Raw genomic sequence first — 27,539 nt, 5'->3', positions numbered from 1 at the left:
GAAGAAAAATCAATTAATTGCTGTGCGTCTATATGTCTGTTTTATTATGTCCTGGACCTGTAAGCTTTATTTATGTGTGGTCAGGTGGGTTCTCTAGAGCAGTCTATGCTGGACGCACTGGTGCTGGACAGAGTGGACTTTGTGAAGCTTTTGATAGAGAATGGAGTGAGCATGCATCGTTTCCTGACGCTGTCCCGACTTGAAGAGCTCTATAATACGGTAATGTAGCTTTCTGTTCATCAAAGAATCCTGAAAATATGTATCAAAGTTCCCACAAAATTTTAAGCAGCACAGCTGTTTTCAACATTGATAATCAAATCAAATCTTGAGCACCAAATCAGCATATTATTTTATTAAAGTCCCCCTGTGGTGAAAATCAAGTTTTCAATGTTGTTTATATGTCTATATGGTGTTTTAATATGTTTTAAGACAAACCATGTGCAAATTCATTAGTCAACACCATTGCTGAGTATTTTCTGTTTAAAACAGCCGTGATCTAAAGAATGTTTCAAAAACGCAGTTTGAAATTACCTTGTAACCAATCACATTGACGTGCCAGCGGGCTTTAGCATATCATTAACCATGAGCGCTCTGAAGCAGGAGAGTCTCAAGAAGCCAGGTCAGGATTTAGCAATATAGTGGGTGTATGATGTATATTACGATGTTATGATGAACTATATGCCTTTCTCCACTGACATTACTGATTTTTAGAAGGCAGACTCAGATGGTGGATCTCTGAGCTTGTGCGAGTGAGTGGGGGCGAGGCTAGCATATTTGTAGATCCGCATATAATCAATGAAGAGTTACATTCAAGCTATTTTAAGGCATGAGGTTTTTTTTTTTTTTCACAGGAAAAAAATGTTGAAATATGTCATTTTGGTGATCAAAGATGTGTTTTAAGGGATACAATTATTGACTACAGTGGAACTTTAAATACATTTTGAAGGATCATGTTGTGACACTGAAGAGTTTACTCAAGAGTAATTGCTCCTGTAATATTTCACAATATTACTCTTTTTATAGTGTTTTTGATCAAATAAATGCAGCCTTGGTGAGCATATACTTCTTTCAAAAACATAAAAAAATCGGAAAAACTTGTTTGTTCCCATATATATATATATATATATATGTTTGGGTGAACTATCCCTTCAAGGTAACAATTGCACGTGTTCTCATTTGTTTCTAAGTTATTATTTGCAGTTAGATGTAATTGATTATTAAAGGTTACATTTGTTTCTGTTTGTCTTAAACAGAGGCATGGTCCATCTAACACCTTGTACCACCTGGTCAGAGATGTGAAAAAGGTAAGAATTCACTGTGTATGCATCTGTGTGTGTGTGCGTGTTTCTGTATGCATGTGTGTGAGTGTATGTTAGAGAGAGTGTGTGTAAGTGGTAGATTAGTCTTAGATTTCTTTTGCAAATTTAGCAAAGGTGTCTTTCCTGCTTCTTAGCCCGACCGAGAGATTTAGCCAATTAGTTGCTTATTTTGTTTCTGTCTGTGTCCACTGCTTTTTTCAGTGATTTTCGGTCTATAAAACAGTCAGAACAATGGGTTTGTTGCTTCTTAGGTCGCTTGTGTATAGTTAGGTTTTCTTTATTATCATTCGTAAGTGAATTTTCTGAGACATAATGGGGTGCATGGTTACCTGCTTTTTGCAGTCTGGTGATTTTCATAATGTTCTTGCAGTGACATTTGTGCATATACTGCAATTTCCACTTATAAAATAGAAAAGAATCAATGCAGGTACACCAAAAGGTTTTTATCTAGCCTTCTCTTTGTCCAAAAAAAGGACATTTTATACTTTGAATGCTCAAATCTTCTGCTTTCCCTGGAGACTGACATGTTAAACTGTCTTTGGATGTCACATCAACTTACTCTAGTACAAAATGTCTTTACAAATGAAAGGCAGCATCACCTATATGATTCTGATCATCCAGTTGAAGCATATTGTGGTATTTGCTGAGGTTGAAGTAATTAGCATAGCTTAGAAGATCCATAGTGGCTCTGCGTTGATAATTACTCAACCAGAGCAGAGCCTAGTTATCATAGTCAGGAGGCTGGATATGGGATGTAATTTTGCTAAGAGGGATTTGGCCTGTAGACCTAATGAAAGGAGGAATCTTAGGACTTCAGGTTGTTAAGTCTTACAATCAAACTTTCGACACCCTGATAAGGAGTCTCTAATTGGAAAAGCTCACTAATGTTGGCATGGAGATGAGTTAAATCGTTAAATTAACAACATTGGAATTGCTTCTTATCACTTTCCTCTGGTCTTTCATTGTCCTGCCCATTATTAGACTCCATTCTCTCATTTTCAATCACTTTCTCTCTCCTACACTCTGACTCTCTATTGTTTTTTTTTGTTTTTTTGTAGACAGGCTTATTGTTTTCACGGTCAGTTTTAATATGGCATCAAACCCTGATTCTAGACTTGCTTGGTCTCAGTGGGATGTCTGTCCCTTTAATATGATTCTGTCTCACTGACCTTGTGTGTTCTTTCCAAGCAAGAATATCCAGGGTTCAGTTGGATCTACCTCAAGGTGAATCAGACAATCTTCTTCAATTATCTTGATTCCTACTAGGAATATGTCAGTGTGTTTGTGGAGTGAGAGTGGATGGGTGTGTATGTAGTTGAGCTCGTGGTTCGTGTCTGACTTTACCGTTTTCATAGCCATAACTGTTGGAACAGGTTCAGTGTTGCCATAAATAACCTTTATGTTTACAGGGTAACCTGCCCCCTGACTACCGCATCAGCCTGATTGACATCGGATTGGTAATTGAATACCTCATGGGTGGAGCCTATCGCTGCAATTACACCAGGAAGAGATTTCGGACCCTCTATCACAACCTTTTTGGACCCAAAAGAGTATGTTATTGAACCTTATAAAAAATTGCATGTGGCTCTAAATCAGAATCATACCAAACAAAGGTTTCAAGAACCAAGTTATATAAACTTGCTACATTACTAGAATATAGTTGTTACGTTATAAGAATACATTTGTAATGTGAAAACAAAATAGTCATAAACATAGGAGATGAAAGGCACAACAATATGTATGATTTTTTGAGTAAAATATCCAAAAACCACTAGAACAGTGTTATATATTTTGTTGACTTGAGTACTTAGAATATCCCAAATGCTTCCAACAATGTTTAAATCCAGACTAATCAGCTATTTTAACCAGTGTAACGGCCCGTGTCATTGCGTTGCCTGTCAGTGACGTCATATCCGAGTTTTACTTCTGCAGAAACAATGGAAACAACACAACACGGTTAGTCTGAATCTCATGTTTGTACCATGCCTCGGAGACACTATTTTGTCAAGTGGCTAACATAGCATAATCAGAAAGAGCTTTACAGTGCCTGAGTCCAATCGGATTGCTTTCTATCGGCTGTGGAGGTGAAGACGACACATCCCCTGATTCCAAGCTCATTCACAGTGTAATCAAGCTACGATTTTTTTGTATCGTATTGAATAAGCAACTTCTAGCTGTGAAACTTACATTCTGTGCCTTTAAGAGCATAGTGTTCTACGAATAAAGTAAAAAAAAATTTTAACTTTTGACTGTATTTTGTTTTTCTAATATTGCAGCTTTCAAAATTTTTTTATAATTTTCTCTTTAAAAAAAACTATTACGGGATTCTCAAAACATTATGAACATTATATATATATACAGTCATGCCCAAAATTATTAATACCCTTGGTAAATATGACCAAAGAAGGCTGTGAAAATAAATCTGCATTGTTAATACTTTTGATCTTTTATTGAAAAAATCAACAAAAATCCAACCTTTCATTGGAGAATAATAATTTTAAATGGGGGGAAATCTCATTATGAGAGAAATGTTTTTCTCTAATACACACTGCTCACAATTAATCATACCCTTTTATTCAATACTTTTTGCGACCTCCTTTTCCCAAGATAACAGCTCTGAGTCTTCACCTATAATGCCTGATGAGTTTGGAGAACATCTGAGAAGAGATCAGAGACCATTCCTTCATACAGAATCTCTCCAGATCCTTCAGATTCCAGCTCCATGCTGGTGCTTCTTCTCTTCAGTTCACTCCGCTCATTTTCTTTAGGGTTCAGGTCAGGGGACTGGGATGGTCATGGCAGAAGTTTCATTTTTTGCTCAGTGACACATTTTTGTGTTGGTTTTGATGTTTGTTCTGGATCATAATCCTGATGGAAGATCCAACCACATCCAATTATAAGACTTCTAACAGGGACAGTCAGGTTTTGATTTTTTATCTGTTGGTATTTGATAGAATCCATGATGCCATGTATCTGAACAAGATGTCCAGGACCTCCGGCAGAAAAATAGGCTCACAACATTAAAGATACAGCAGTATATTTCATTGTACACATGGGGTACTTTTTACCCCTGTGTGCACCAAACCCACCTTAAGTGTTTGCTGCTAAAAAAGCAAATTTTTTTGCTTCATCTGACCATAAAACATTTGAAAAGTAACTGACACTACTGGAACTTCAAACGGGATGGGTTATAACCACAAAAAAAAAATTGATTTTTTAGTCAGGTGTTCTCAAAACTCATCAGGCATTAGACTCAGAGCTGTTATTTTGGCAAAAGGAGGTTGTAAAAAGTATTGAATAAAAGGGTATGATTAATTGTGAGCAGTGTGTGAAAAACATATCTCTCATAATGAGATTTTCCCCCCATTTAAAATTATTATTCTCCAATGAAAGGTTGGATCGATTTTGTAGACCACTAAGATTTTTAATGTTTTTAAAAGAAGTTTCGTCTGCTCACCAAGGCTACATTTATTTAATTAAAAATACAGTAAAAAAACAGTAATATTGTGAAATATTACAATTTAAAATAACTTTGACTATTTAAATATATTTGACAAAGTAATTTATTCCTGTGTTGGCAAAGCTGAATTTTCAGCATCATTACTCCAGTCTTCAGTGTCACATGATCCTTCAGAAATCATTCTAATATGCTGATTTGCTATTCAATAAACATTTATGATTATTTTCAATGTTGAAAACAGTTGTGTGCTTTTTTTTTCAGGATTCCTTGATGAATAGAAAGTTCAAAAGAACAGCATTTATCTGAAATACAAAGCTTCTGTAGCATTATACACTACCGTTCAAAAGTTTGGGGTCAGTAAGAATTTTTACTTTTATTTTTTTGAAAAGAAATTAAAGAAATTAATACTTTTATTCAGCAAGGATGCATCAAATCAATCAAAAGTGGCAGTAAAGACATTTATAATGTTACAAAAGATTAGATTTCAGATAAACACTGTTCTTTTGAACTTTCTATTCATCAAATAATCCTGAAAAAAAAATATTGTACACAAATATTATGTACAGTGGTACACATTAAATGTTTCTTGAGCAGCAGATCAGCATATTAGAATGATTTCTGAAGGATCATGTGACACTGAAGACTGGAGTAATGATACTGAAAATTCAGCTTTGCCATCACAGGAATAAATTACTTTGTGATATATATTCAAATAGAAAACAGTTATTTTAAATTGTAATAATATTTCACAATATTACAGTTTTTACTGTATTTTTAATTAAATAAATGTAGCCTTGGTGAGCAGACGAAACTTCTTTTAAAAACATTAAAAATCTTAGTGGTTCCAAACTTTTAGAATATATATATATATTATTTTTTTTATTTTTTTTTTGGATGACCCATCGAATTACACATTCATCTAAGTAACACTATAATAAGTGTTATACTTGCTTTTCAAACACAAGATTATTCTCTCAGGTTCCCATAAATGAAAACAATTTTCCAATGTAATGTACTGTGTTGAGTTTTTATCAGCATGACCCACCTGGGAAAAAAAAAATCCCATCTGAGCTTCCAGAGAGATGGCATATGGAACTAACACAAACTAGATACTCGGTGCAGAACAAATTTCCATATGGTGGCACTTCAGCTGTGCAGAGTAAACAGGAGTCAAGACAAATTCTCAAGCCACTGACACCTGGATGATATCTAATTTTCTCACATATTTTTAACACCTCTGAAGGCTCAGGCATCTAAGCCACAAATCTCAGCCCTCTGACACACAACGAATTTCAGAGAGTGCAACCTGGGTTACTAAGAGGGCATGAAACCTCACTGCTCAATCATGTCAGTCAATGTCACATGAGCATCTTATCTGTAATAGCATTTTACCATTACATGATGCCTGAGAGTGTGTGTGCACATGCATGCATTTCAAAATTTTGTGAGTACATTTTATCTTACATGAACATACGCACATACATCTTTCTACGCATGCAACTATATAGGCTTGAAATAGAACAGACATCTGCGGTGCCACCAGAGAGATGCTCTAAATTTATCATTGCATAGCATGAAGAATCCTATCTACTCATTAAACATCCATGATTTCACATGTGTATCATAAGGATGGTAAAACAATTTGGAAAATGCACAAATTAAATCTAATGTGTCTTGTTATTTTTGTCCTGTATATGTTTTTATTTTTGTGTGTTGTAGCCAAAAGCCCTGAAGCTGCTTGGAATGGAGGTGAGATTTTCATGCATCCCACTTTTCCAATAAAATCCCAACTGAACACTTTTTTAAGCTCTCCTTTGATTTAGAGGGGTGGATTTGAAGTAACTCCTTGTGTTTTGTTTTTTTATGTTTGTTTACTGGTCCATTTAGACTATAAATATAGCTACTATACTTATTAAATATAGCTACATTGTTGTCCTATTTTGCTCTTTTAATATGTACTGTATGTGTGTGTGTATAATTATTATTGTTATTATGACAGTACTAGAGCAAAAAAGGGGACAATAAAGTACATATAATTTATATTCTTCATGTGGTTTTTATTATCATATTTTTCAAAATTTTTACCATGATAGGATGACATGCCCATTAGGCGAGGACGTCAAAAGACCACACGGAAGCGAGAAGAGGAAGTAGACATTGACCTGGATGACCCAGAAATCAATCACTTTCCTTTCCCGTTTCATGAGCTGATGGTTTGGGCAGTGCTGATGAAACGGCAGAAGATGGCCCTGTTCTTCTGGCAACATGGCGAGGAGGCCATGGCTAAAGCACTGGTTGCCTGTAAGCTCTGTAAGGCAATGGCCCACGAAGCTTCAGAGAACGACATGGTAGATGACATTTCACAGGAACTCAATCAGAACTCAAGGTATGAATGTAAAGATATGTAATGAGCTGGTAATCTCAAGAATGAGCGTTCACATGAGGATTTCACCCGCATGTCTAGTTCCCATTGCTGTTGAGTGTACAACTCTGGGGTGGGTACAATTGGTGAGACCATCTGTTATGTGCCAAACTTGCATCCCATCAAAGGCACAGTGACTGACCACAAAGACTCCTCTAAAATTCATAAAAGTCTAATGTGGACCCTTTTCTCTTTGTAATGCTTGCACACCTAAATCAAGCTGTTTTTGTTGTTGTTGTTGTTGTTGTGTAGAGATGTGTGCTTGTGTGCATATGAATGTATCTTTGGCACAGAAATATTCCATCTTTTTTTCATCAGGGAGTTTGGTCAGCTGGCTGTTGAGCTACTCGATCAGTCCTATAAGCAGGATGAACAGATGGCCATGAAGCTGTTGACCTATGAGCTGAAGAACTGGAGTAATGCCACCTGTCTGCAGCTGGCAGTGGCTGCCAAGCACAGGGATTTCATCGCCCACACCTGTAGCCAGATGCTTCTCACTGACATGTGGATGGGACGTCTGCGCATGCGCAAGAACTCTGGCCTGAAGGTCAGATCTGGGAGAAAAAAGTCAGCATGAAATGGAAATTCACCTAAATGCATCTAATGGTCTTATTGTGCACACTTCATTCATGCATATTTCATTTTTCTTTTTTCTTTTTTTATGTTTTGACCTCATAATTTTAAATCAAAATGTGAAGTGATAGACACCTTTATGCTAGTCTTCGCCAATCATGTAGTCTGCTTAATCCCGTCGTTTTCTTACAATTGACTGCAAGCTCAAATTCAGATTTGTCTCCATCCAATCAACAACTGATACATAAAACCAAGTCCCAATTCTACATTTTTTTCTTTCTATATTCCATTTCACTCGGATGTACTTTAAAATACAGAAGAAATTTTCTGTCGCTTCTTCTGTTACATCGTGACCATAAATATATATTCAACAGACTGCGATATTTGTGAAATTGCCTGCCAAAGTGAGTCTTTTCATGGGTAAAGCTGACATTTTTGTTGTATTTACCATGTCCTCATCAACATGATTGCCTGTAGCATCTTAAGTGAAGTTTCAGTAGTCTGAAAGCGTTCTTAATAATCTCTAATCTAATTGTCATTCTTACTCGAGAGATGACAGGAATATTTATTGTCGTTAGGTACAGCGTAATATCTTACAGGCATAAATTCCTTTTTGATTGATTATTACATTGTTTAATTAAGGTTTATACATACAAGTTTCCATGACAGAGTTCTAGATTTTTTCATTAGTACTGGAGCTGCTAGTTTACTAAGTTTCAAATGATTATTAAACTATGCCAAAGCGGCAGTCCTTCTGGCAAACTCAGTGTCCAAAACGCTCACTCGTGTTCATTTAGTCCTTCAAGTGGACTATGTTATTGGAGTAATGTAGGAAATATTGAATGAGGGCATAGGGGGCTATTTCTAACACAGCTATTGTCAAGACCTGCCGAAGTTCAAACTGAGCACCAGAATGGGGAAGAAAGTGATTTAAATTACTTTGAATGTGGCATTTTTGTTGGTGCCAGATGGGCTGCTCTGAGTATTTCAGAAACTGCTGACCTACTACTTCACGCACAACCATTGTAGCGGTTTGTACAGTTATTAATCAATTTATGGGTTATATATATATGAATTATAATAAATCATAAAGCTTTATGATCAATTATGACGCATATATCAACCCAAGGGGGAATTAAACATATATTGTGAATTAATTACAACGAATTATAATCAATCACATATGATTAGTTCTTGTTTAATAATTATTTAGGGAAACTATGTTTGTCCAGCAAACCCTAGCTCCTCCTAGAATATTATGAACAGATTCATACTTTGGCCACAAGAATAAATTCCTATTATAGCATCAAAGCATAAAACGATCGAAAAACGTTAAAGTGACTTGGTTTTTGTTGAAGGAACAAAAAGAACAATCGAGCATGAATAATGTGTTTAATATATGCAAACTACGACTACAGAGGTTATACGGCTATACAGAATATACACATATATACAAGAGTGAAAGTCAAGAGAGGGAAAGAGAGAAAGCAAGTAGCAAAACCTAACAGTCCTTGAAAGCCAGCACAGAAATCAATTTCATTATCTAAGATTCAGAAACGGTACTTGCGTCAGTTCGCTTGCTGGGTTTCAGTTCAGTGCTGCTGCAGTTCATTGGCTTCTTCCGTTTCCGCGGGAGGGTTTGAAGTTTAAACTGAGGACGTGAAAGTTAGTCTCGCCAGAAAGATGGTGGTCCTGAAGGATGAGCGCGATGGAAGCGCGTCGCCGTGACGTCCAGGAGAGACGTGCGTGACTGGGCGATGGATGATTCAGGGCAGTCGGGAGAACACACAGAAAAATCCTGGTGCTCCTCTTTTATGACAGATAAGCCGACACACCTCCTTGAGGTGGAATAGCCAATGACATTGGTGCAAAGTTGGCGGGCAAGCTCTTTCTTTGTCTTGTCTCCTAGCTGAATTTATGACTATCAGATCGGATTTTGAGATGGAGAACTTTCTTCACAGTATCATTAAACACACAGAAAAATGCATTTGTCAGCTATGTGACATATCTCATTGAATAAGCAGTAGCCAGAGCTTTAAAACGAGATCAAACTCGACAGATCAGAAAGGCATATAAAAGAAGTTATGGTTTACAGACAAATTCCATCATTAAAACTAACACTAGCACAAATGCAGTTATTTAAACTAACTCTAAACACTAGGCAGCATACATGCACTTGATATACATGATGGGTACATTTTGGCATAGTTGTATTTTACATATACATTCAATAATGTATGTTTGTGTGTGTGTGTCTGTGTGTGTGTGGTGTGTGTTGGAATGCCAATCTGGCCCGTAGCCCCCATGGGGGGGCCCTTTCATGTCCCAAGAGCTAGGAAATTGGGCCCTCTGTTTTACCTCGGAGGGTAACGTAAATTTCAGAGTGTCTGTTTTTCTCTGGACCGGCCGGAGCTGAGGTCAGATTACAACACAGTCCAGCATGCGAGAAGCATCCTGAAGATTCCAGATTTGATTGACTGTCCTGATAAGTGTGCATATGCTACACCATCTATAGGGTTTACAGAGAATGGTCCAAAAAAGAGAAACTATCCAGTGAGTGGCAGTTCTGTGGGCGAAAATGCCTTGCTGATGCCAGAGGTCAGAGAAGAATGACCAGACTGGATCGAATTGATAAAAAGGCAATAGTAACTCAAATAACCACTTGTTAGAACAAAGGCCAAACATGTTAAACCTTGAAGCAGATGGGCAACAGCAGCAGAAGACCACACCAGGTGCCACTCCTTTCAGCTAAGAACAGGAAACTGAGGCTACAATTCGCACATGCTCACCAAAATTGGACAATAGAAGATTGGAAAAATCTTCTTCTGATGGCTACTTCCAGGGGGATAATGCACCCATGTCACAAAGCTTAAATGATGTAAAACTGGTTTCTTGAACATGACAATGAATTCACTATTCTCAAATGGCCTTCGCAATCACCAGATCTCAATCCAATAGAGCACCTTTGGGATGTGGTGGAATGGGAGATACGCTTCATGGATGTGCAGCCAGAAAATTTGTAATGCTATCATGTCAACATGTTAAAATATCTGTAGAATTTTTCTTTCACCTTGTTGAATCTATGCCACAAAGAATTAAGGCAGTTCTGAAGGCAAAAGCGAGTCCAACACAGTACTAGCAAGGTGTACTTAATACTTAATAAAGTAGCCAGTGAGTGTTTAGACACAACCTTTAGACACATTCTCACACAGGTACTGTATATGTCAGTCTAATAAAACAATTCTCAGTGCGTTTCGTTCACTTTCTGCTCATTTTCTTTATTTCTGCCTTTGGTTCAGACTTCAGTGGTGAGATTGGCATGATACTGTATATCTCTCAGGTGCTATTGTAGCAAAAAAGAGAGTTATTTCATCAGCACAGGCATTCTGGGACTATAGGAACTGATCTACTGACTAATAAATAATGAAAAGTAGCTGTGGATTTTTTATTTTTTTTTCTCAAACTGTGTTTTTGTTTTGTCCACCAGGTTATCTTGGGCCTACTTCTCCCCCCTTCCATATTGAGTCTTGAGTTTAAAAATAAGGACGAGATGTCATATATGCCTCAGGATCAGGACACCTACCTGCAGGAGAAGGATGTAGATGAACCTGAGAAGCAAACTAAGGAGAAAGAGGAGGAGGACATGGAGTTCACAGTAAGATCTTACTGTGAGACGCAGTACAACTCCGTGGTGAGAGCACCCACCTTAGCCTCGTTTCTTAGCTTGTAGTCTTAACACACTCGGGCACACACACGTACACACACTTAGGCACATCTGCTCTGCTCTGTCCCCAATTTGGCCTCTCAGAAATGCTTCAGATTTTTTTTTCTTTTTTTTCTTCGAGTCCATGGCGCCTCTTCTTAGAAATCCGTTCCAACCCTGCCGTTTTTCTGAACTCCCTGCCCCACACCCCTCTCCCACTTTGCCCTTTCTCTTCGTTCCTCGTTGTCAAAGCGAAGACGCGTGGTTGTGGAGTTGTATCGTGTCTCCGTCTGCCTCTGTCCTTGTCTCCTCTCTGTTTCTTTTCTTTTAGCTAGGGTCTCGTCTGAAGTACGGTACTGTGACTGAAAGCTGCCTGTGTCTTTATCATTCACGCATCTACAACACCATTGTGCATGTTAAAGGCTTGTTTCAATATTGCATTATATTCGCAGCCTTGATCTGCCGTCTCCATAATGACAACCTTCACTTTTAAGTTGAAACAGAAGTGCCTTCTTTCACACAAAACTGCACGAATATTGTTGTTCAATCTTCCATTGAGAACTATCAAGTGTTGTTCTAAAGCAGTGGCTCTTGAACTGTTTCAGATGGTGGACCACATAAACTACTTTAAAACAAAAAATTACGATTTTGATTAGTGTACAAAATGTCCTTGAAGGAGTAGTTCACTTTAAAATGAAAATGACCCCAAGATTTATTCACCCTCAAGCCATCCTAGGTGTATATGACTTTCTTCTTCCTGATGAAACACAATCAGAGTTATATTAAAGGGTTAGTTCACCCAAAAATGAAAATTCTGTCATTTATTACTTACCCTCATGTCGTTCCACAACCGTAAGACCTTCGTTAATCTTTGGAACACAAATTAAGATATTTTAGTTGAAATCCGATGGCTCCGTGAGGCCTCCATAGGGAGCATTGTCACTTCCTCTGTCAAGATCCATAAAGGTACTAAAAACATATTTAAATCAGTTCATGTGAGCACAGTGGTTCAATATTAATATTATAAAGCGACGAGAATACTTTTGGTGCGGCAAAAAAACAAAATAACGACTTATTTAGTGATGACCGATTTCAAAACACTGCTTCAGAAAGCATCGGAGCATAAATTAATCAGTGTATCGAATCATGAATCGGATCGCGGGTCAAACCGCCAAACTGCTGAAATCACGTAACCTTGGCGCTCCGAATTGCTGATTTGACACGCTGATTCATAACGCTCCGATGCTTCCTGAAGCAGTGTTTTGAAATCGGCCATCACTAAATAAGTCGTTATTTAGTTTTTTTGCCGCACCAAAGGTATTCTCGTCGCTTTATAATATTAATATTGAACCACTGTGCTCACATGAACTGATTTAAATATGTTTTTAGTACCTTTATGGATCTTGACACAGGAAGTGACATTGGATGCACTTTCTTCAGCTTCATATGCGTTCACTGCCATTGTAAAGCTCGGATGCGTCAGGATATTTATTAATTTAACTCCGATTGTGTTCATCAGAAAGAATTCATATACATCTAGGATGGCTTGAGGGTGAGTAAATCATGGTCATTTTCTTTCTAAAGTGAACTAAACCTTTAATTTGTACCTTGTATCTTGACATTTACACGATCCATTATTTTGTTCTTATTTTGTAAAAACTGCTGTTTAGGTAATCAACCCAAATCAGCTGTGTGTTACATTTAAAAGTTTGGAAACACTAAGACTCGTTTTATTCTCACCAATATAGCATTTAATTAATCAATATACAATCCAAAACAGTATTGTAAAATATTAATATTGTTTTAAAAAAATAACATTTTAATATGAAAATGATAGCTGTAAATGCAAAGCCCTATTTTCAGAAGCCATTACTCAATTCTACTAAAATAAAACTGGAAAATGTCTAAACAGTCTAAATGGTTATGCTTTTTAATGAAGTGTTTACATGGTAGTAGAGCATCTTTTTTCAGTTGCCGAAGTGCTTTGAAGTCAAATTTTAGTCTTAAAAATAGCAACCACAAAAACATTTTTCTATAAACATATGAGTCTGTTTTTTTTGGGGGGTTTTTTTGAGAATCGAAGGCTGTTTTGTATGCTACTGTTCTACAAGAAGAAAGCAAACCTGATTTAAATAACACCAAGAGAGACGTGGATGGCCCAGATGAACAACAACAAGATAAGGAATACAGTCTCAGAGAAACAGGCTGGTGCTATACTGGTGCAATCTCATATCTCATAAACCGACTAGAATGCATAAGCTGTTAGTGCTGCACATGACAAACAGTAAAATCTGTAATGTTTGATCATTTTAATGCATCATAAGTATAAATTTCATTAAAAAACATAAAACTGTCTCAGTGTTTTGATATGTTTGGATTGTAGTACCATTCAGAAGTTTGGGGTCAGTAGGAAATTTGTTGTTGTTGTTGTTGAAAGGAGAAAAATCAACAAGATAGCAATAAATTGATCAAATACATTTATAATGTAATAATGTTAGACTTTCCTGTTCCAACCTATAGTTTTCACAAAAATATTAAGCAGCACAACTGTTTTCTATAATGCTAATAAGAAGAAATGTTTCTTGAGCACCAAATCGGCATTAGAATGATTTCTGAAAGATCATGTGACACGGAAGACTTGAGTAATGATGCTGAAAATTCAGCTTTGCCATCACAGGAATAAATTACATTGTAAAATGCAGCCATGGTGAGCATACGAGACTTCTTTCAAAAACATTAAAAAAAATCTTACAGCCCCTAAAGTTTTGAATGGTATACAAATCATATACGGTATAATTTAAACAGTCAATTACAGTAATTTATTGTTTTGAGTTTATTAATCTGTTGATTAATTCAGTGTTGGAACTTTATGTCAATTACATTATTTTATTTATGTTGGTCTGTTTTTCAACTTGTGAACCACTTGGAATCCTCCACAGTTTGAGAACCACTGCTCTAAAGAAACAGGTCAGCACAAGACACTAGTTTAGAAATGTAGTCCAAGAGTTACTACGTCAAAACAACTGAGAAGGACTACATTTCCCAGAACGTGACTGGGTTGACCTGATCTTATACAACACAGTTTCAAAAACGGAAGTTTTGCCCCTCACTTCACTATGAATATATTAGACATACTGTATGAGGTTACAACACAAGATGACAATTGTATTGCAATTTATTTGAATGCTCTTCTTGAAAGTAAACACTGTAATTGCACACATTTATCTCTGTTACAACATTGAAATGCCTGTGCCAAAACTAGGTCCTGTGCATAACATAAGCTGTGAAATAAACAAACTGTTTTTATTGCATTTAGATTGACAGTGTGTAGTTTGTAAGACTGTACTGCGGCAAAGTTCGACCAAACAGCTTTAACAGCAAAAAAAAAAGTTGTTGCAATACAATTCTGCCATAATGTCCAAGAGTGTGCCATATTTTTTCATTTACGGGATAAGCTCCCCACTCTTGGATTAAGGATGTGTCCAAATAACCCATGGCACTGGGCATTTTCATTCCCTTTTTCTTTTTTCTTCTCTCGCACACACACTCTCACACACTCTCTTTCTTTTTCCGCACGACCATTCCCAGTGGACTCATCAATGCCCAGTTCATAGTGAATATCTCACCTTCCTTGACACTCAGTATTGCTTTGCAGTGTTTGAAACAGCTGCATACAATTCTGGGTGAGAAATCACGCTATGTAAATGGTGTTTAAAAGCAATCCTTTGTTTTTTTCCTCTTTCTATCCTCTGTACTTTTCCCAGGCCATGCTTGGAAACGTCAGTTCAGAAGCTTCACGTAAGAAACAGGTGGAGGAGGTTCAAAACCGCCATCGGCTGATTCCACTGGGTCGCAAAATTTACGAGTTTTACAACGCCCCTATCGTCAAGTTCTGGTTTCACACGGTAAAAGCCCCAACTGTGCCCTCTTTCAGTACAAACATAGATACAGTATTGTTCAGTGTGTTTAGCATATCAAATCTATATGAACATCAAAATGCCTTGTTTGAGAATTCTTCAGAGAAATGCCCTCTGAAATCTTTCAGTTGCAAATAAAGTGGAAATTCATATCAGTAGATACCATATCAGGTCCAGGGGGAGAAACGTTCAAATGCAGGCAAGTAGAGATCAAAACAGCTGAGATTTTTTTTTTATTTAGCCTCATCTATGTTTTAAATATAGGCCATGAATCTGACAAATCTCCAGGCTCCAGAAGATGAAAAATTCTGCTCTGTGTACTGTCTTTATTATTTACTCACTCTTTTTTTCTCTCGTTGCTTGTACTCTCTCTCTCTCTCTCTTTCCTATCACAGTCACGTTGTAGTGTTTAGACTGAGCAATATTTCTGTTCTCCACTGGTGAGAGTGTCAGTCTCTCTACCGTTTTGACAATAAATAAAAAATATGTGTTGCCAAATAAAAGAAGAGCTTTACCCAGAGATGCCAATGAGACCTCTGTGCAGAAAAGGAATGTTTTTTTTTTTATGTTGATGCAAAAAACAAAAACAAAAAAAACAACATTCCTTTTTCTGCAATATATGTTGCCACTTTTTTCTCTGTACAATAAAGGAGAGTAAGTATAAGGAACTTACAATACAAACATTGTCGTTCCAAACCCGCAAGACTTTCGTTCAACTTCGGAACGCAAATAAAGATCTTTTTGATGAAATCTGACAGCTGTCCCTCCATAGACAGCTACGCATTTGAAACTTTGACGCTTCAAAAAGTTCATAAAGACATCGTAAAACTTATCCATATGAACTGAGTGGTTTGGACTAAGGAAAAAAGCTCTCAGATTTCATCAAAGATCTTCATTTGTGTTCTGAAGATGAACAAAAGTTTTTTAGGTTTGGAATGACATGAAGGTGAGTAATTAATGACTAATTTTCAGGTGAACAAACCCTTTAAGATGTTTATAAGGACACCAAGAGTATATGATTGCATACAAGTGGTTCCTACATTTTTTTTTTTTTTTTTCGGTAAATTTTAAGAACAAAAGTTATTGATGAATCCCGATTTGTTCATGAAAGTGTTTCACGCACTTAGATTTCATGCACAAATTTGTGAGTATACATCCTTAGTGAATAAGACACAGTGTTTTCAGAGAAAAGTGATTTTGAAAGAGAACATGCATGTGTAAATTAAAATAATTAGTTTTTTATTAAACAAAAATTTAAAAAAGTGTAACTGGGAACCACTGAAACTAAACTAAAAATACATTTTCATGACTCCAAAACTAACTAAAAATAAAAATGACGAATTAATTTTAGTTTGTGATGTATAGTATTTTATAAAACATGAAATCTTAGAACATGCCTGCAGCAAACATGATAACTGGAAACTATAAGATATATTGAACATAGCAGCCATCCTCATTTGCTTGGTGCTCAAGAAACATTTATTTATTAATGTAAATTCTTGATTGAAACATTGAAAGAACAGAATTTATTTGAAATAGAAATCTTTTGTAACATTACAAATGTCTTTGCTGTCACTTTCAATCAGTGTTTCTTGCTGAATAAAAGTATTGAATTTCTTTTAAAATCTTACTGACCCAAACTTTTAAATATTAGTATTGACAGTAAAATAGAAACCAAATGAAAAGTTCTAAAACTGCAATTTATAATAACCCTGGTGGAATTAAAGCTAACATAATCACAGTCAGAATTATCATGTGTTCTCTGTAAATTGAATAGACTTTCACTGTTGCACTTCATTGTTTGAGCTGACCCCACCAAAGAGGGTTATTTTCCCTAATCAAATCATGTTGCTATGTATTCCCACAGCTGGCCTATGTGGGATACTTGATGCTCTTCAACTATATTGTGCTAGTGAAGATGGACCTGTGGCCCTCTCCTCAGGAGTGGATTGTCATTGCCTACATCTTCACCAATGGCATTGAGAAGATGAGAGAGGTGAGTTCATTAGAGCTCAGTGAGCAAACAATACCGTTTCCTTCGATCCCTGAAATGTGGTAAAAGATGATTTATTATTCATAGGCAATGTCTAATAATTACATTTGCATATAATTACACAACTGCTCTTCAGTTAAAAACTTGCTGTTGAGCAGACCTCAGAATGTGAACTCTTTCAAATAAACAGTCTATTACTGCCCTCTTGTGGAAATTAGTAAATGCAAATACTTTCGCTGCTTGTCTGATTAATGGTTGTTTTGAAAAGTTAATTTGTCCATGTCCATCCTTAAAATTCAACCCCGGAATAAATGACATTTTTTTTGGTTTACAATTGTTTAGAAAAGTTCATTTGTCACTGTGTCTTTTTGCTGTTTAACTCTCTCCTGTCTCTTAGATCCTCATGTCAGAGCCAGGGAAGCTCCTGCAGAAAGTGAAAGTGTGGTTACAGGAGTACTGGAACGTCACTGACCTCATGGCCATCCTCATCTTCTCCATTGGGATGGTGCTCCGCCTACAAGACCCGCCCCTGATGAGCTACGGGAGGGTCATTTACTGCGTCAATATCATTTATTGGTACATACGACTGCTTGACATCTTCGGGGTGAACAAATACCTGGGTCCATACGTCATGATGATCGGCAAGATGGTGAGGGAGACTGATTGATCGGTTTATAGGATTAGTTCACTTTAAAATGAAAATTACCCTAAGATTTACTCACATTCAAGCCATCCTAGGTGTATATGACTTTCTTCTTTCTGATGAACACAATCTGAGGTATATTAATAAATATCCTGATGCATCCTAGCTTTATAATGGCAGTAAATGGGACCAGCGAGTATGAACCTTAAGAAAGTGCATCCATCCGTCCATCTATCCATCATAAATGTACTCCACACTCCTACTGGGGATTAAAAAAAGCTTTCTGAAGTGAAGTGATGCATTTGTGTAAGAAAAACAAGTTATAAACAAGTTATAAAGTAAAATGACTAGCTTCCACCAAACCGCCTTCTGTATTCAACTTACGAAGAAAGTGTAACGCCTCTCGCAGAACAACTCTTACTCTACATCCTACGCCTTCCGTATTCAACTTACGAAAAAAGCGTAACTGACGCGACATCAGTTTAATTTTTTCTGTAAGTTGAATATGGAAGACAGTCTGGCTGAAGCTAGATATTTAACTTGTTAAATATGGATATTTTTCTTACACAAACGCATCGCTTCACTTCAGAAGGTCTTTATTAACCCCTTGGAGCCGTGTGGAGTACATTTATAATTGATGGATGCACTTTCTTGAGCTTCATACTCTGGTTCACTGCCATTATAAAGCTTGGACGCATCAAGTTATTTATTAATATAACTCTGATTGTGTTCATCAGAAAGAAGAAAGTCATATACACCTAGGATGGCTTGAGCGTGAGTGAATCTTGGGTTAATTTTCATATTAAAGTGAACTAATCCTTTAATGATGAATGTTGAAGACACAAATGATAAATTGAGCAATTCAGAATTACTTATATAGATGCATAACAGTTCCTAACACTCTTGATCTTTCTCTTTTCCTTCTTTTTCACCTTCTTCAACGATTCGGGGTGAACGTAGATGATTGACATGATGTATTTTGTTATCATCATGTTGGTGGTGCTTATGAGTTTCGGGGTGGCGCGGCAGGCAATCCTTAATCCCAATGAGGACCCATCCTGGATGCTGGCACGCAACATCTTCTTCATGCCATACTGGATGATCTACGGAGAGGTGTTTGCTGACCAAATCGACCGTAAGGCTGGCTTATTACTAACATTTACCTGGGGTACATGGGCATTTTGGGTTTTCTCAGATTCACAGCACCTCAGGCTTTGTGTCTCAGCGAAATAAATATGGTGAGCTGTTATCTAATAGCATAAATGATGCCACACATAATGAAAGCTTTGCATTTAACAGCTGAAACAGTTATTTGTGGATCAAATTTTGTGATGTATATTTGTGCTTTTGTATGTTCTCTTAAATGGTCTCAAATTCTGTAAATGGCTGCACTTATATTGTCATTACAGGATGATACGGAACAGTGCTGCTGCCGTTTCAAAATGGTTTTAAGATTCAAGTGTTTATAATAAAACTGCAGATGGAGAAGCATCAGCAACAGTCAGAATGAGAAAAACACTCTTAACATAGGCTATTTCAATTTTAGTGATGGGTTATTTGCCTTTTAGAATTTGTTATTTGATATTATATCCAAGTCTAGTTATACTAGAAATTGTATCTACTTATATTATTCAACCCGAGAGCTTTGGGTGGAAAAACATAGCTTTAACCGAGCCATATTTAACCCTATTCTCATGACTTTTGATTTTATTTTTTCATGAATCTGTGGGTACAGAATGAAAATTGTCTGAAAGAATGTTTACGTCATGTTTTATTTCTTTCAGAAAAAAATATTTTTATGATTTGCCATTGTATTTAAGTATTTAATATTAAAGCTTATAATATACACTTTAATCCTGCAGCCTTCTTGGAAGTTTTCTGTGGACCCCCAATTGAGAAACATTGTGTTAGACACAAAATTGAAAATCATATAAATGGGCCTTGGAGTAAAATCTCCCCTGGGATGTACTTCTGACATAATTTTTGAAAATATTCAAATATAATTTGAACCATGCATCCTAATGGTTTAGTTCACTCAAAGTGAATTAAAGATAATCTTTGATCACAGTCAAAAAGATACATACAAAGGTGAATAATTTTTAAAAAAATTAAAACTTGGATTGTGGAATGTGACACTAGCAGCAATGGTTATCAAACTGAACGAATCTATCTAATTATAGGTTGTGAATAATAAAGACATTTGACTTGTATCTCACCCCAGATACAAGCATCTTACTCTGTAACCACTCAGGTTTTGCAGCAGTAGTGTTGTTATTCTTTCTTGTCGGATTTATTCTGTTTCTTGTGCCTGAAATAAATCAATACACTCATAATAATGCAGTGCCTTGGTCACGTGGACTTGTGTATGAAGTGAATGCCAGAGAGTTTGCATAAGCGTGTCTTTGTGTTTACTCATTGAGTAGTGTGTATGTTTGTTGTTTGCTTCCTTTCAATTGTTTGTTTGTTTGTTTGTTTGTTTGGATGAGAGATGGATGGCCCAAAGACAAGAGAGCTGAAATAACGCTTTCGTTCTTTGTTTCAGATCTGAATAGTAGGAAGCTACAGCACAAAGTGAATGACAAACTCTGGCTGGTTGAAAATTACATTCGCACTCAAGGACCTGGGCGTAACAGTGGTCCATCCCATATAGGCAATTTCCAATATATAAATTCTGCTAGATTTACCTCCGTCACCAGAGCCATTGTAATTTCACAGTCATGTCATCACCCCATTTCCGCCCCCTGATGGTCATTGAGTGTATGACACCTCTGCACGGCACTGCAAGGCTAAAGGCCAGGTTTCCGTGGTGGTGGAAATGTTCAAGGTGCTATGACAATAATAAATTGTTTAGGTCCAATTGCTGTTTTTTTAAAAACCCTATCATGGAAACTTGAAACTTGGATAATGCTAAAGTCACCATCATGAGCCTCACACACCCAACTAGCACTGACTGAAGTCCCATTACTCTGGTACTACTGCACAGTCAGTGTGATTCCTTCTCATTTCACTATGTAAACTGAATTTACTGGTGGGAAATCCACTGGGTTGATATTACGTGTTATGCATATTAGAGCATGAGCATCAATGCCCATTTGCGTTTCCTCAAATAAGCTCCAAACATTCAATGTTTCTGGAAAGACCATCTCATATGTCCTCTATACATTCTTTAACAAGAAAATGCATTTGCCTCCTCTCATCAATATGAAAGTTTTTTCACGTGGTTCAGTTGTCAGAGTTTTTGACAATTTGAATTTGGAATTTTAAAAATAAATAAATAATTGCGTTGTCAATATAACACGTTACTTCAGTTCTCTCACTTTGGGCTTATGAGTGTGATTTTAAAAATTGAAACCAGTAAATGACGAACTCACAAATATGTAAATTAGTATGATTAATATGACTGATTTTCCTCTCCTTGAAAGCTACAGCAACTGAACCATCCCATTTGGAAAAAACGTATGATGTATTGTCAATACATTCTAACCTGCTACAAGCAACCAACATTGCTGTACATTTAATATCAATATATTTAAAACATTGCATATGTTTAAATATATTGGGGATGCAACTTTACATATGGAATATATTTTTAATATATTTGAATTCCACAACTTGGTGCATATAGTCTTTCCATTCAAGTTTTATCCACAACCCACTTATGAATGGTTCTTTGATTTTGGTGTTTTTGAGCATGTGTCAGAAAGGGAGTGGGAGATTTTCTATTTTCTAAAATGACCTTTATTGCTATTTGTCTAAGACAAATCAATTTTTTTTTTTGGTCCAACAGTTCATTGATATTTTGGCAACACTCAGTTGTATGTTTATTTTAACAGCTCCATGTGGTCAGAACATCACCACAGAGGAAGGAGTCATCGTGACTCTCCCACCCTGCAAAACCGGAGCTTGGATCGTCCCTGCCATCATGGCCTGCTACTTGCTGGTCGCCAACATCCTTCTGGTTAATTTGCTCATTGCTGTCTTTAAGTAAGTTAAATGAGTATTTATATTGTGTGTGTTTTTCTAAACAATGTACACACTAGACAAAAACTTTCAATGGCAAAGTTACTTGCAATAAAACTACAGCAGTGTTACCATTTTTACAGTACAATAGTAATATATTTCTGTTTTAATTTTTGTTAAATTCCTGTAATTTAAATGATAATAAAATAAAAATGACATTTTAGTAATAATACAATAATAATAATAATAGTCATATTGAATGGGGGGATGTTTTTCCTTATTTTTTGTCCTTGTTTTACTATTTCGTTTAGACATTGATTGCATCATGTTAATACCATATTTTTTTGTGAACATTACATTAATAGTACTATGGAATTTTGAAGTACATTGGCACACCATGTAAATAAATACCACAGCATATGAATTTCTCACATATCCAGACTATGGTATATAATGAAGTCATTCAAATTAAATCAGGAAATCTGACTGTAGCTTGCCATTTTCTTTCCAGTGCTTTCCAGATTTGTTTGAACTATGCATCACATAGTCAGCCAACGGACTGTGGACATGCCGCCTGAGGCTCAGACCAGCGAAATAATGTTGTATGCTGCTAATATTGTCTTTCATTCTCACAGTAACACATTCTTTGAAGTGAAGTCCATCTCCAACCAGGTGTGGAAGTTCCAGAGGTACCAGCTAATCATGACCTTCCATGAACGTCCTGTCCTTCCTCCTCCACTCATCATCTTTAGCCACATAACTATGGTCCTCAAACACCTCTGCTGTCGCTGGAGAAAGCATGATGAGGATGAGCGGGACTATGGGCTGAGTGAGTGATAAAATGCTATTGCAATATACTGAAAGCCTCAAAATGACACCAGGAGTCATTTTGTTTTCTCAGATCATACAGTTAATGAGAGTGAAACCAACACATGTCAACTTAAAAATTCTCTTTGATACCTTTCTTTGCCAAACATGATTATTTTGTAATAGTGAGACATTTCTGTGATCAAAATAACTTTTATACTGCCATGCAAAAGTGTTGCACAGTATGTGTACTGCATAATCATAAGGAATGTATAGTATGTTGCTCTGCTACTGCGGTGGACACGAAAAAAAAAAAAACTTAAAAGAAAAAGAAAATTAAATTAAAAGGAGAACACTTGGACTTCACTGTTATGAGTCACAGTGACAAAAAAAACTCTCTCCCACAGAGCTCTTCATTACTGAAGATGAACTGAAGAAGGTACATGACTTTGAAGAGCAGTGCATGGAGGAGTATTTCAGAGAGAAAGATGATCGCTTCAATTCCTCCAATGACGAGAGGATACGTGTGACATCTGAAAGGTTAAAACATTGCAGACACATTTATTTGAAATTGAAATTTATTTTGTGTCAATTCAAAGTTTTTACTGTCACTTTTTTAATGTCTTTGGTATTCATTTCAGTGCATTTAACAAACACTTTAATGTAAAATGTGACCAACACATCATTACTAGATGGCCTAATATTCATATATTCGTTTTAATGTCTGATCATTCAGGGTAGAGAACATGGCGATGCGTCTGGAGGAGGTAAATGAGAGGGAACATTTCATGAAAGCGTCCCTGCAGACTGTGGACATCCGGCTCGCTCAGATGGAGGAGATGATCGGCCGCATTGCTGTGGCACTGGAACGGGTTGCTGTTATGGATCGAGGCGAAGTCAACAAAGCCCGGTCCAGAACATCATCTGACTGCACAGATACGAATTACATCCTGCGCCAGAGCAGTTTCAACAGCCAAGAAGGCAATTCCTACAGGCTACAGGAGTCTCTGGAGCAAGGTGGCGAGGAGTCCATTTCCCCTACATCTCCAACCGCTCTGGCCCCACGTGTCCGCAGCCACTCCTTCTACGTGAGCCACTCTTCCAAAGATAGGAGCGGAGCAGATAGGGGAGAAGGCTTCTTTAAAGATAGACTGTTCAGCCTCCATCGGGCCAACAGCTCGCAGTCCGTGTCCTCGGGAGCAGGTCCCAAAGAGTCCAAGCCCACACCTTTGAATACTTTATCTGTGCAGCAGCAGCTTCGCCCTTCTTCCTGCATAGACATCTATGTTTCTGCCTCAGAGGACGTCCCGCCTACTGAGAGCTTCTTGGAGCCAGTCCGGACAGTTCCATCTCTCGCTCGAGACTCATCTCTCCATTCTGAAATCATGGAGGCGATGCTCTCAGGGGGGCGGGACTGCAGTGGAAGGGCAGGGGGCAGCGAAAGACAGTCGGACGGTACGGTCCTGTATGAGGACAGCGCCGCCGCTGACCTATCACTCTGCTCTGCCCACCTGCTGCCAGATACCTTGCCCCCCTGGGACCTGGACCCCTCGCCGCCACCATCAGCTGGGGTTCTGGAGCGGTCCAAGAGCAGTCGCTTCCTATCCACAGCAGGTCCTCTGTTTCTGGATGAGCCACCGTTGGTTAAGTCGCACAGCCTGATGTTCACGTCACGTGGTTACTATGGCGGCATGGGCGTGCAGGTGAAGGCAGCCGAATATACCAGCATCACAGATTGCATTGACACCCGTTGCGTCTCTACCCCTTACCCTGTCCCAGAGCGGTCTGACTCGCCTGGAGGCTCTTTCACATTCGATAAGCCCCAGGACCTGGGCGTCTCGCACCCTGAGAGAGACGCCGAGCTCAGTCACGCCGAGTCTGATCCAGAGGAACCAGCAGAGGGGTCGGCAGACACAGGTAAGGGGGGTCAAAGTAGCAGTAGCGGGGGAATAGGCGCAGACCTGGGCCTGGGCCTCGCGGTGGGCCCGTTTTGCTCACCGATCTCTAGACTAGAACGAGCAAACAGTTGCTCCTCCTCGGAGGAGTCACACTCCAACATCTACTCCCGGAAGAGCTTCTCCATAAGTGAGAGGATGGACAAGGGCCGCGGAAGCTCAAGGAATCCTTTCCAGAAGGCTAGAGCCGGGGCAAGGCTGGAGGGTAAGACAGACTCGCTGTCCATGAGGAAACTGGCCAAACCTTCAGCGTTCCGAAGTTTTGACAGCAGACACAATTTCACGTGATGATGGCAGACCAGTAGTGATGGCATTGTAGATGTAGTTCCTTTAGGATGGCTCTACCTCGTTTAAAATCCAAGGGCCAGTCCGTTAATTAGTACTGTCTGATTGAGTAATTAGCTGTACACTGGAATGTTTTATAATGGGTATCAACTTCCTGTTCTTTTCCTTTTATAACACTGCAATGCAAGGTCAGAACTCATACATTCAGAACTTGACCACTGCCATTAGGCCAACATTAGTTCCAGTTCACTTAAACTCGAAAGTGCTCTGAAAGTGCTAGGGGGGATATATATTTGAGATTAAAGGCCTATCAACACCAAGACGACTGTTTGGTGCGAAAATTTGGTGCGATAAACATTTGAAGAAAACTAGCCAATCAATAAGATTTGTGCTTTTGGTCACATGCTCAGAGCGTCTGCTGTTAAAAAAAAAACGATGAATTATTGACAACAGTAAATAGCAGAATCTAGAACTGGCTCTGGTCTCTGCTTCTCTTTTATTTAGTGTTGTTTGATAAACATCACAGCGAATATAAAAATCTGAATTTCTGTTTGAAAGCATGTAAATACTGCTTGACTTCCTTTTTCTCTCTGGCAAGTGAGTCTAAGAAACTGAAAGTTGCGCTGCACTTTGTGTACCGGGGTAAACAGAGTGTTTCTTCATTGCGACTATCTGAGAGAGATTTTGCATTTTGAATGATCAGACATCAGCCTGTCTACTATGTTTTGTTATTTTTCCACTTTAGTGTAAGCAGACAAATCGCATGTGCAAATCGGACTGAATTATTGTGCCGAACATTCATGTTGGTGTGAACAGGCCTTAACTAAACTTTGAGTCACCCTTGTCACAACATGAATCATGCTCTCTCTCCATAGACTTGAGAAGATCCTACAGGACTGGTAGAGTGGTGGCTACATTCCAAAACAACTGAAACTTGAAATGGAAACAAGTTTAGGACTGTGACAGTTGCAAACATTTAATGCTAAAGTTTGTTGTGTACACAAAGATTTTTAACACTGATGTTCTGTCATTTCAAACCCACACCAGATTAGTTAAACATGCATATACTTTATCTACCATAAGATGTTGAATGTAGAATATAATTAGCTTTATTATGAAAAGATTAACCTTATTGGGCCCTTGATTTATTTTTAGGCCCTTATTGGGTATATACAACTGCATTCAAAAAGCTTACAGTGGTTAGTAACGTTATATGAGGTGTCTGAATACAGCATAAGGTTGTGCAGAATTTATTAAATAAATTAAACAGATAATATCACTTTTAAAGCACTAAATGATCATGTTTTGTATTTTGTAGTCTGTATTGTTTCAAATATATCACAACAAGGTGTCCATTTGAAGCTATTTAAATAAGACTAACCAGTTGAACTAAACTAACAGCATGTTTGGTATGGAATGCTAGTATACTGCTTAGCGCACTGTATTATACTGTATACTGCATACTATTTAGTATGTGGAAAAGTAAACAGTATATTATGATAAATGTTTTAAACAATAGTATGCTACACTGTTGTCATTTAACATGACTATATTGCAAGTTTAATTTGGAAAAATTTTGTAAAGATGTAAATTATGGTTTGTTTTTTGGATAATACACTGCAAATGAAAAGTCAAGCACATTGTATTGTCGGCTGCAGTATTCCTACAGTGTGTTCAGATTGATAAATGCACATGTGGCGGTTCATCCAAGTATTTTCAGTCATATGTACTGCTGTGGTGAAAAATAAAAATAATTAAAAATAAAATAGTAGTATGATAGTATGCCATTCCAAACATACTTTTAGACTGTTGCAAGTGTTAAAACGCACAGAGAACCTTTCCAAAAAGAATTTAAAAGCAAAAAGTCTGATTGTCTTTATATAAGTGTGTTATTTTACACAGAACAGGTACTATATGTTGACTTGCTATGCAAGATGCCACAGAGAATCGGTTGGTCAGTAAGAAGTGTTATGCACTTTAAAGCAGGAGTTATTATCATTATGCACACCAGTCTTATCACTAATCAACCGGATTGAGTTAATATGCTGGAAGGATGTAATGAAGAGTAAATAATAATATTTTTTTTTTTTTTTTTTCAGCAAGTTATATGCCTTGGCAGTGTTCTTCCTATTTTATGGTTAATGGGTATATATATATATACATATGTTTGGGTTTTTGTTTATGATGAAAATATATAATTTTACTGCCTTGATTTATCATAGTGGGCATTCAGAAGGATAAGAAGATCTGGACAGATAAATCAATCAGTCACTTTAATTAAAGTAGAACATTTACTGTTCTACAAGACACTGTTTTAAATTGCTGTTTAACTTAAATCAAATGAAACAGTGCAGTTTAAAGCAATACAGAAATGTGATTTGTATCTCTGGCGTAAATCCTATTCAGTATAGTCACTTTTTAGTAAATGAATTACTCCACCTATTCCATTTCCACTCATTGGATGTATTTTATTTGCCTTACTGATGTGCAATACTGCTAAGA

At 37.3% G+C, this 27,539-nt stretch overlaps 1 protein-coding gene across 11 annotated transcripts in view; it reads left to right on the top strand.

The window, feature by feature from the left end:
• Positions 1–26,479, top strand: part of trpm3 (transient receptor potential cation channel, subfamily M, member 3) — a 162,648-nt gene extending 136,169 nt beyond the window's left edge. The window contains exons 11-27 of one of the 11 annotated variants that reach the window (XM_067408412.1): positions 85–219; positions 1,254–1,304; positions 2,508–2,543; positions 2,729–2,869; positions 6,499–6,528; positions 6,873–7,165; positions 7,520–7,748; positions 11,262–11,465; positions 15,242–15,382; positions 17,262–17,390; positions 17,785–18,036; positions 18,991–19,165; positions 20,573–20,680; positions 21,864–22,014; positions 22,626–22,819; positions 23,205–23,337; positions 23,534–26,479. In XM_067408412.1, the coding sequence (XP_067264513.1) occupies positions 85–219; positions 1,254–1,304; positions 2,508–2,543; positions 2,729–2,869; positions 6,499–6,528; positions 6,873–7,165; positions 7,520–7,748; positions 11,262–11,465; positions 15,242–15,382; positions 17,262–17,390; positions 17,785–18,036; positions 18,991–19,165; positions 20,573–20,680; positions 21,864–22,014; positions 22,626–22,819; positions 23,205–23,337; positions 23,534–25,040 (3,909 nt within the window). In that variant the 3' untranslated portion in view covers positions 25,041–26,479. The remainder of the gene's footprint in view (positions 1–84; positions 220–1,253; positions 1,305–2,507; positions 2,544–2,728; positions 2,870–6,498; positions 6,529–6,872; positions 7,166–7,519; positions 7,749–11,261; positions 11,466–15,241; positions 15,383–17,261; positions 17,391–17,784; positions 18,037–18,990; positions 19,166–20,572; positions 20,681–21,863; positions 22,015–22,625; positions 22,820–23,204; positions 23,338–23,533) is intronic. The other 10 variants (XM_067408414.1, XM_067408420.1, XM_067408423.1 and 7 more) reach the window with 10 other exon arrangements.
• Positions 26,480–27,539: the final 1,060 nt, after the last annotated feature.

The sequence above is a fragment of the Chanodichthys erythropterus genome, chromosome 13, assembly GCF_024489055.1.
Source record: "Chanodichthys erythropterus isolate Z2021 chromosome 13, ASM2448905v1, whole genome shotgun sequence".
Lineage (NCBI taxonomy): Eukaryota > Metazoa > Chordata > Actinopteri > Cypriniformes > Xenocyprididae > Chanodichthys > Chanodichthys erythropterus.
The sequence above is the reverse complement of the archived record's forward strand: the minus strand, read 5'-3'. Positions and strand labels throughout refer to the sequence as shown.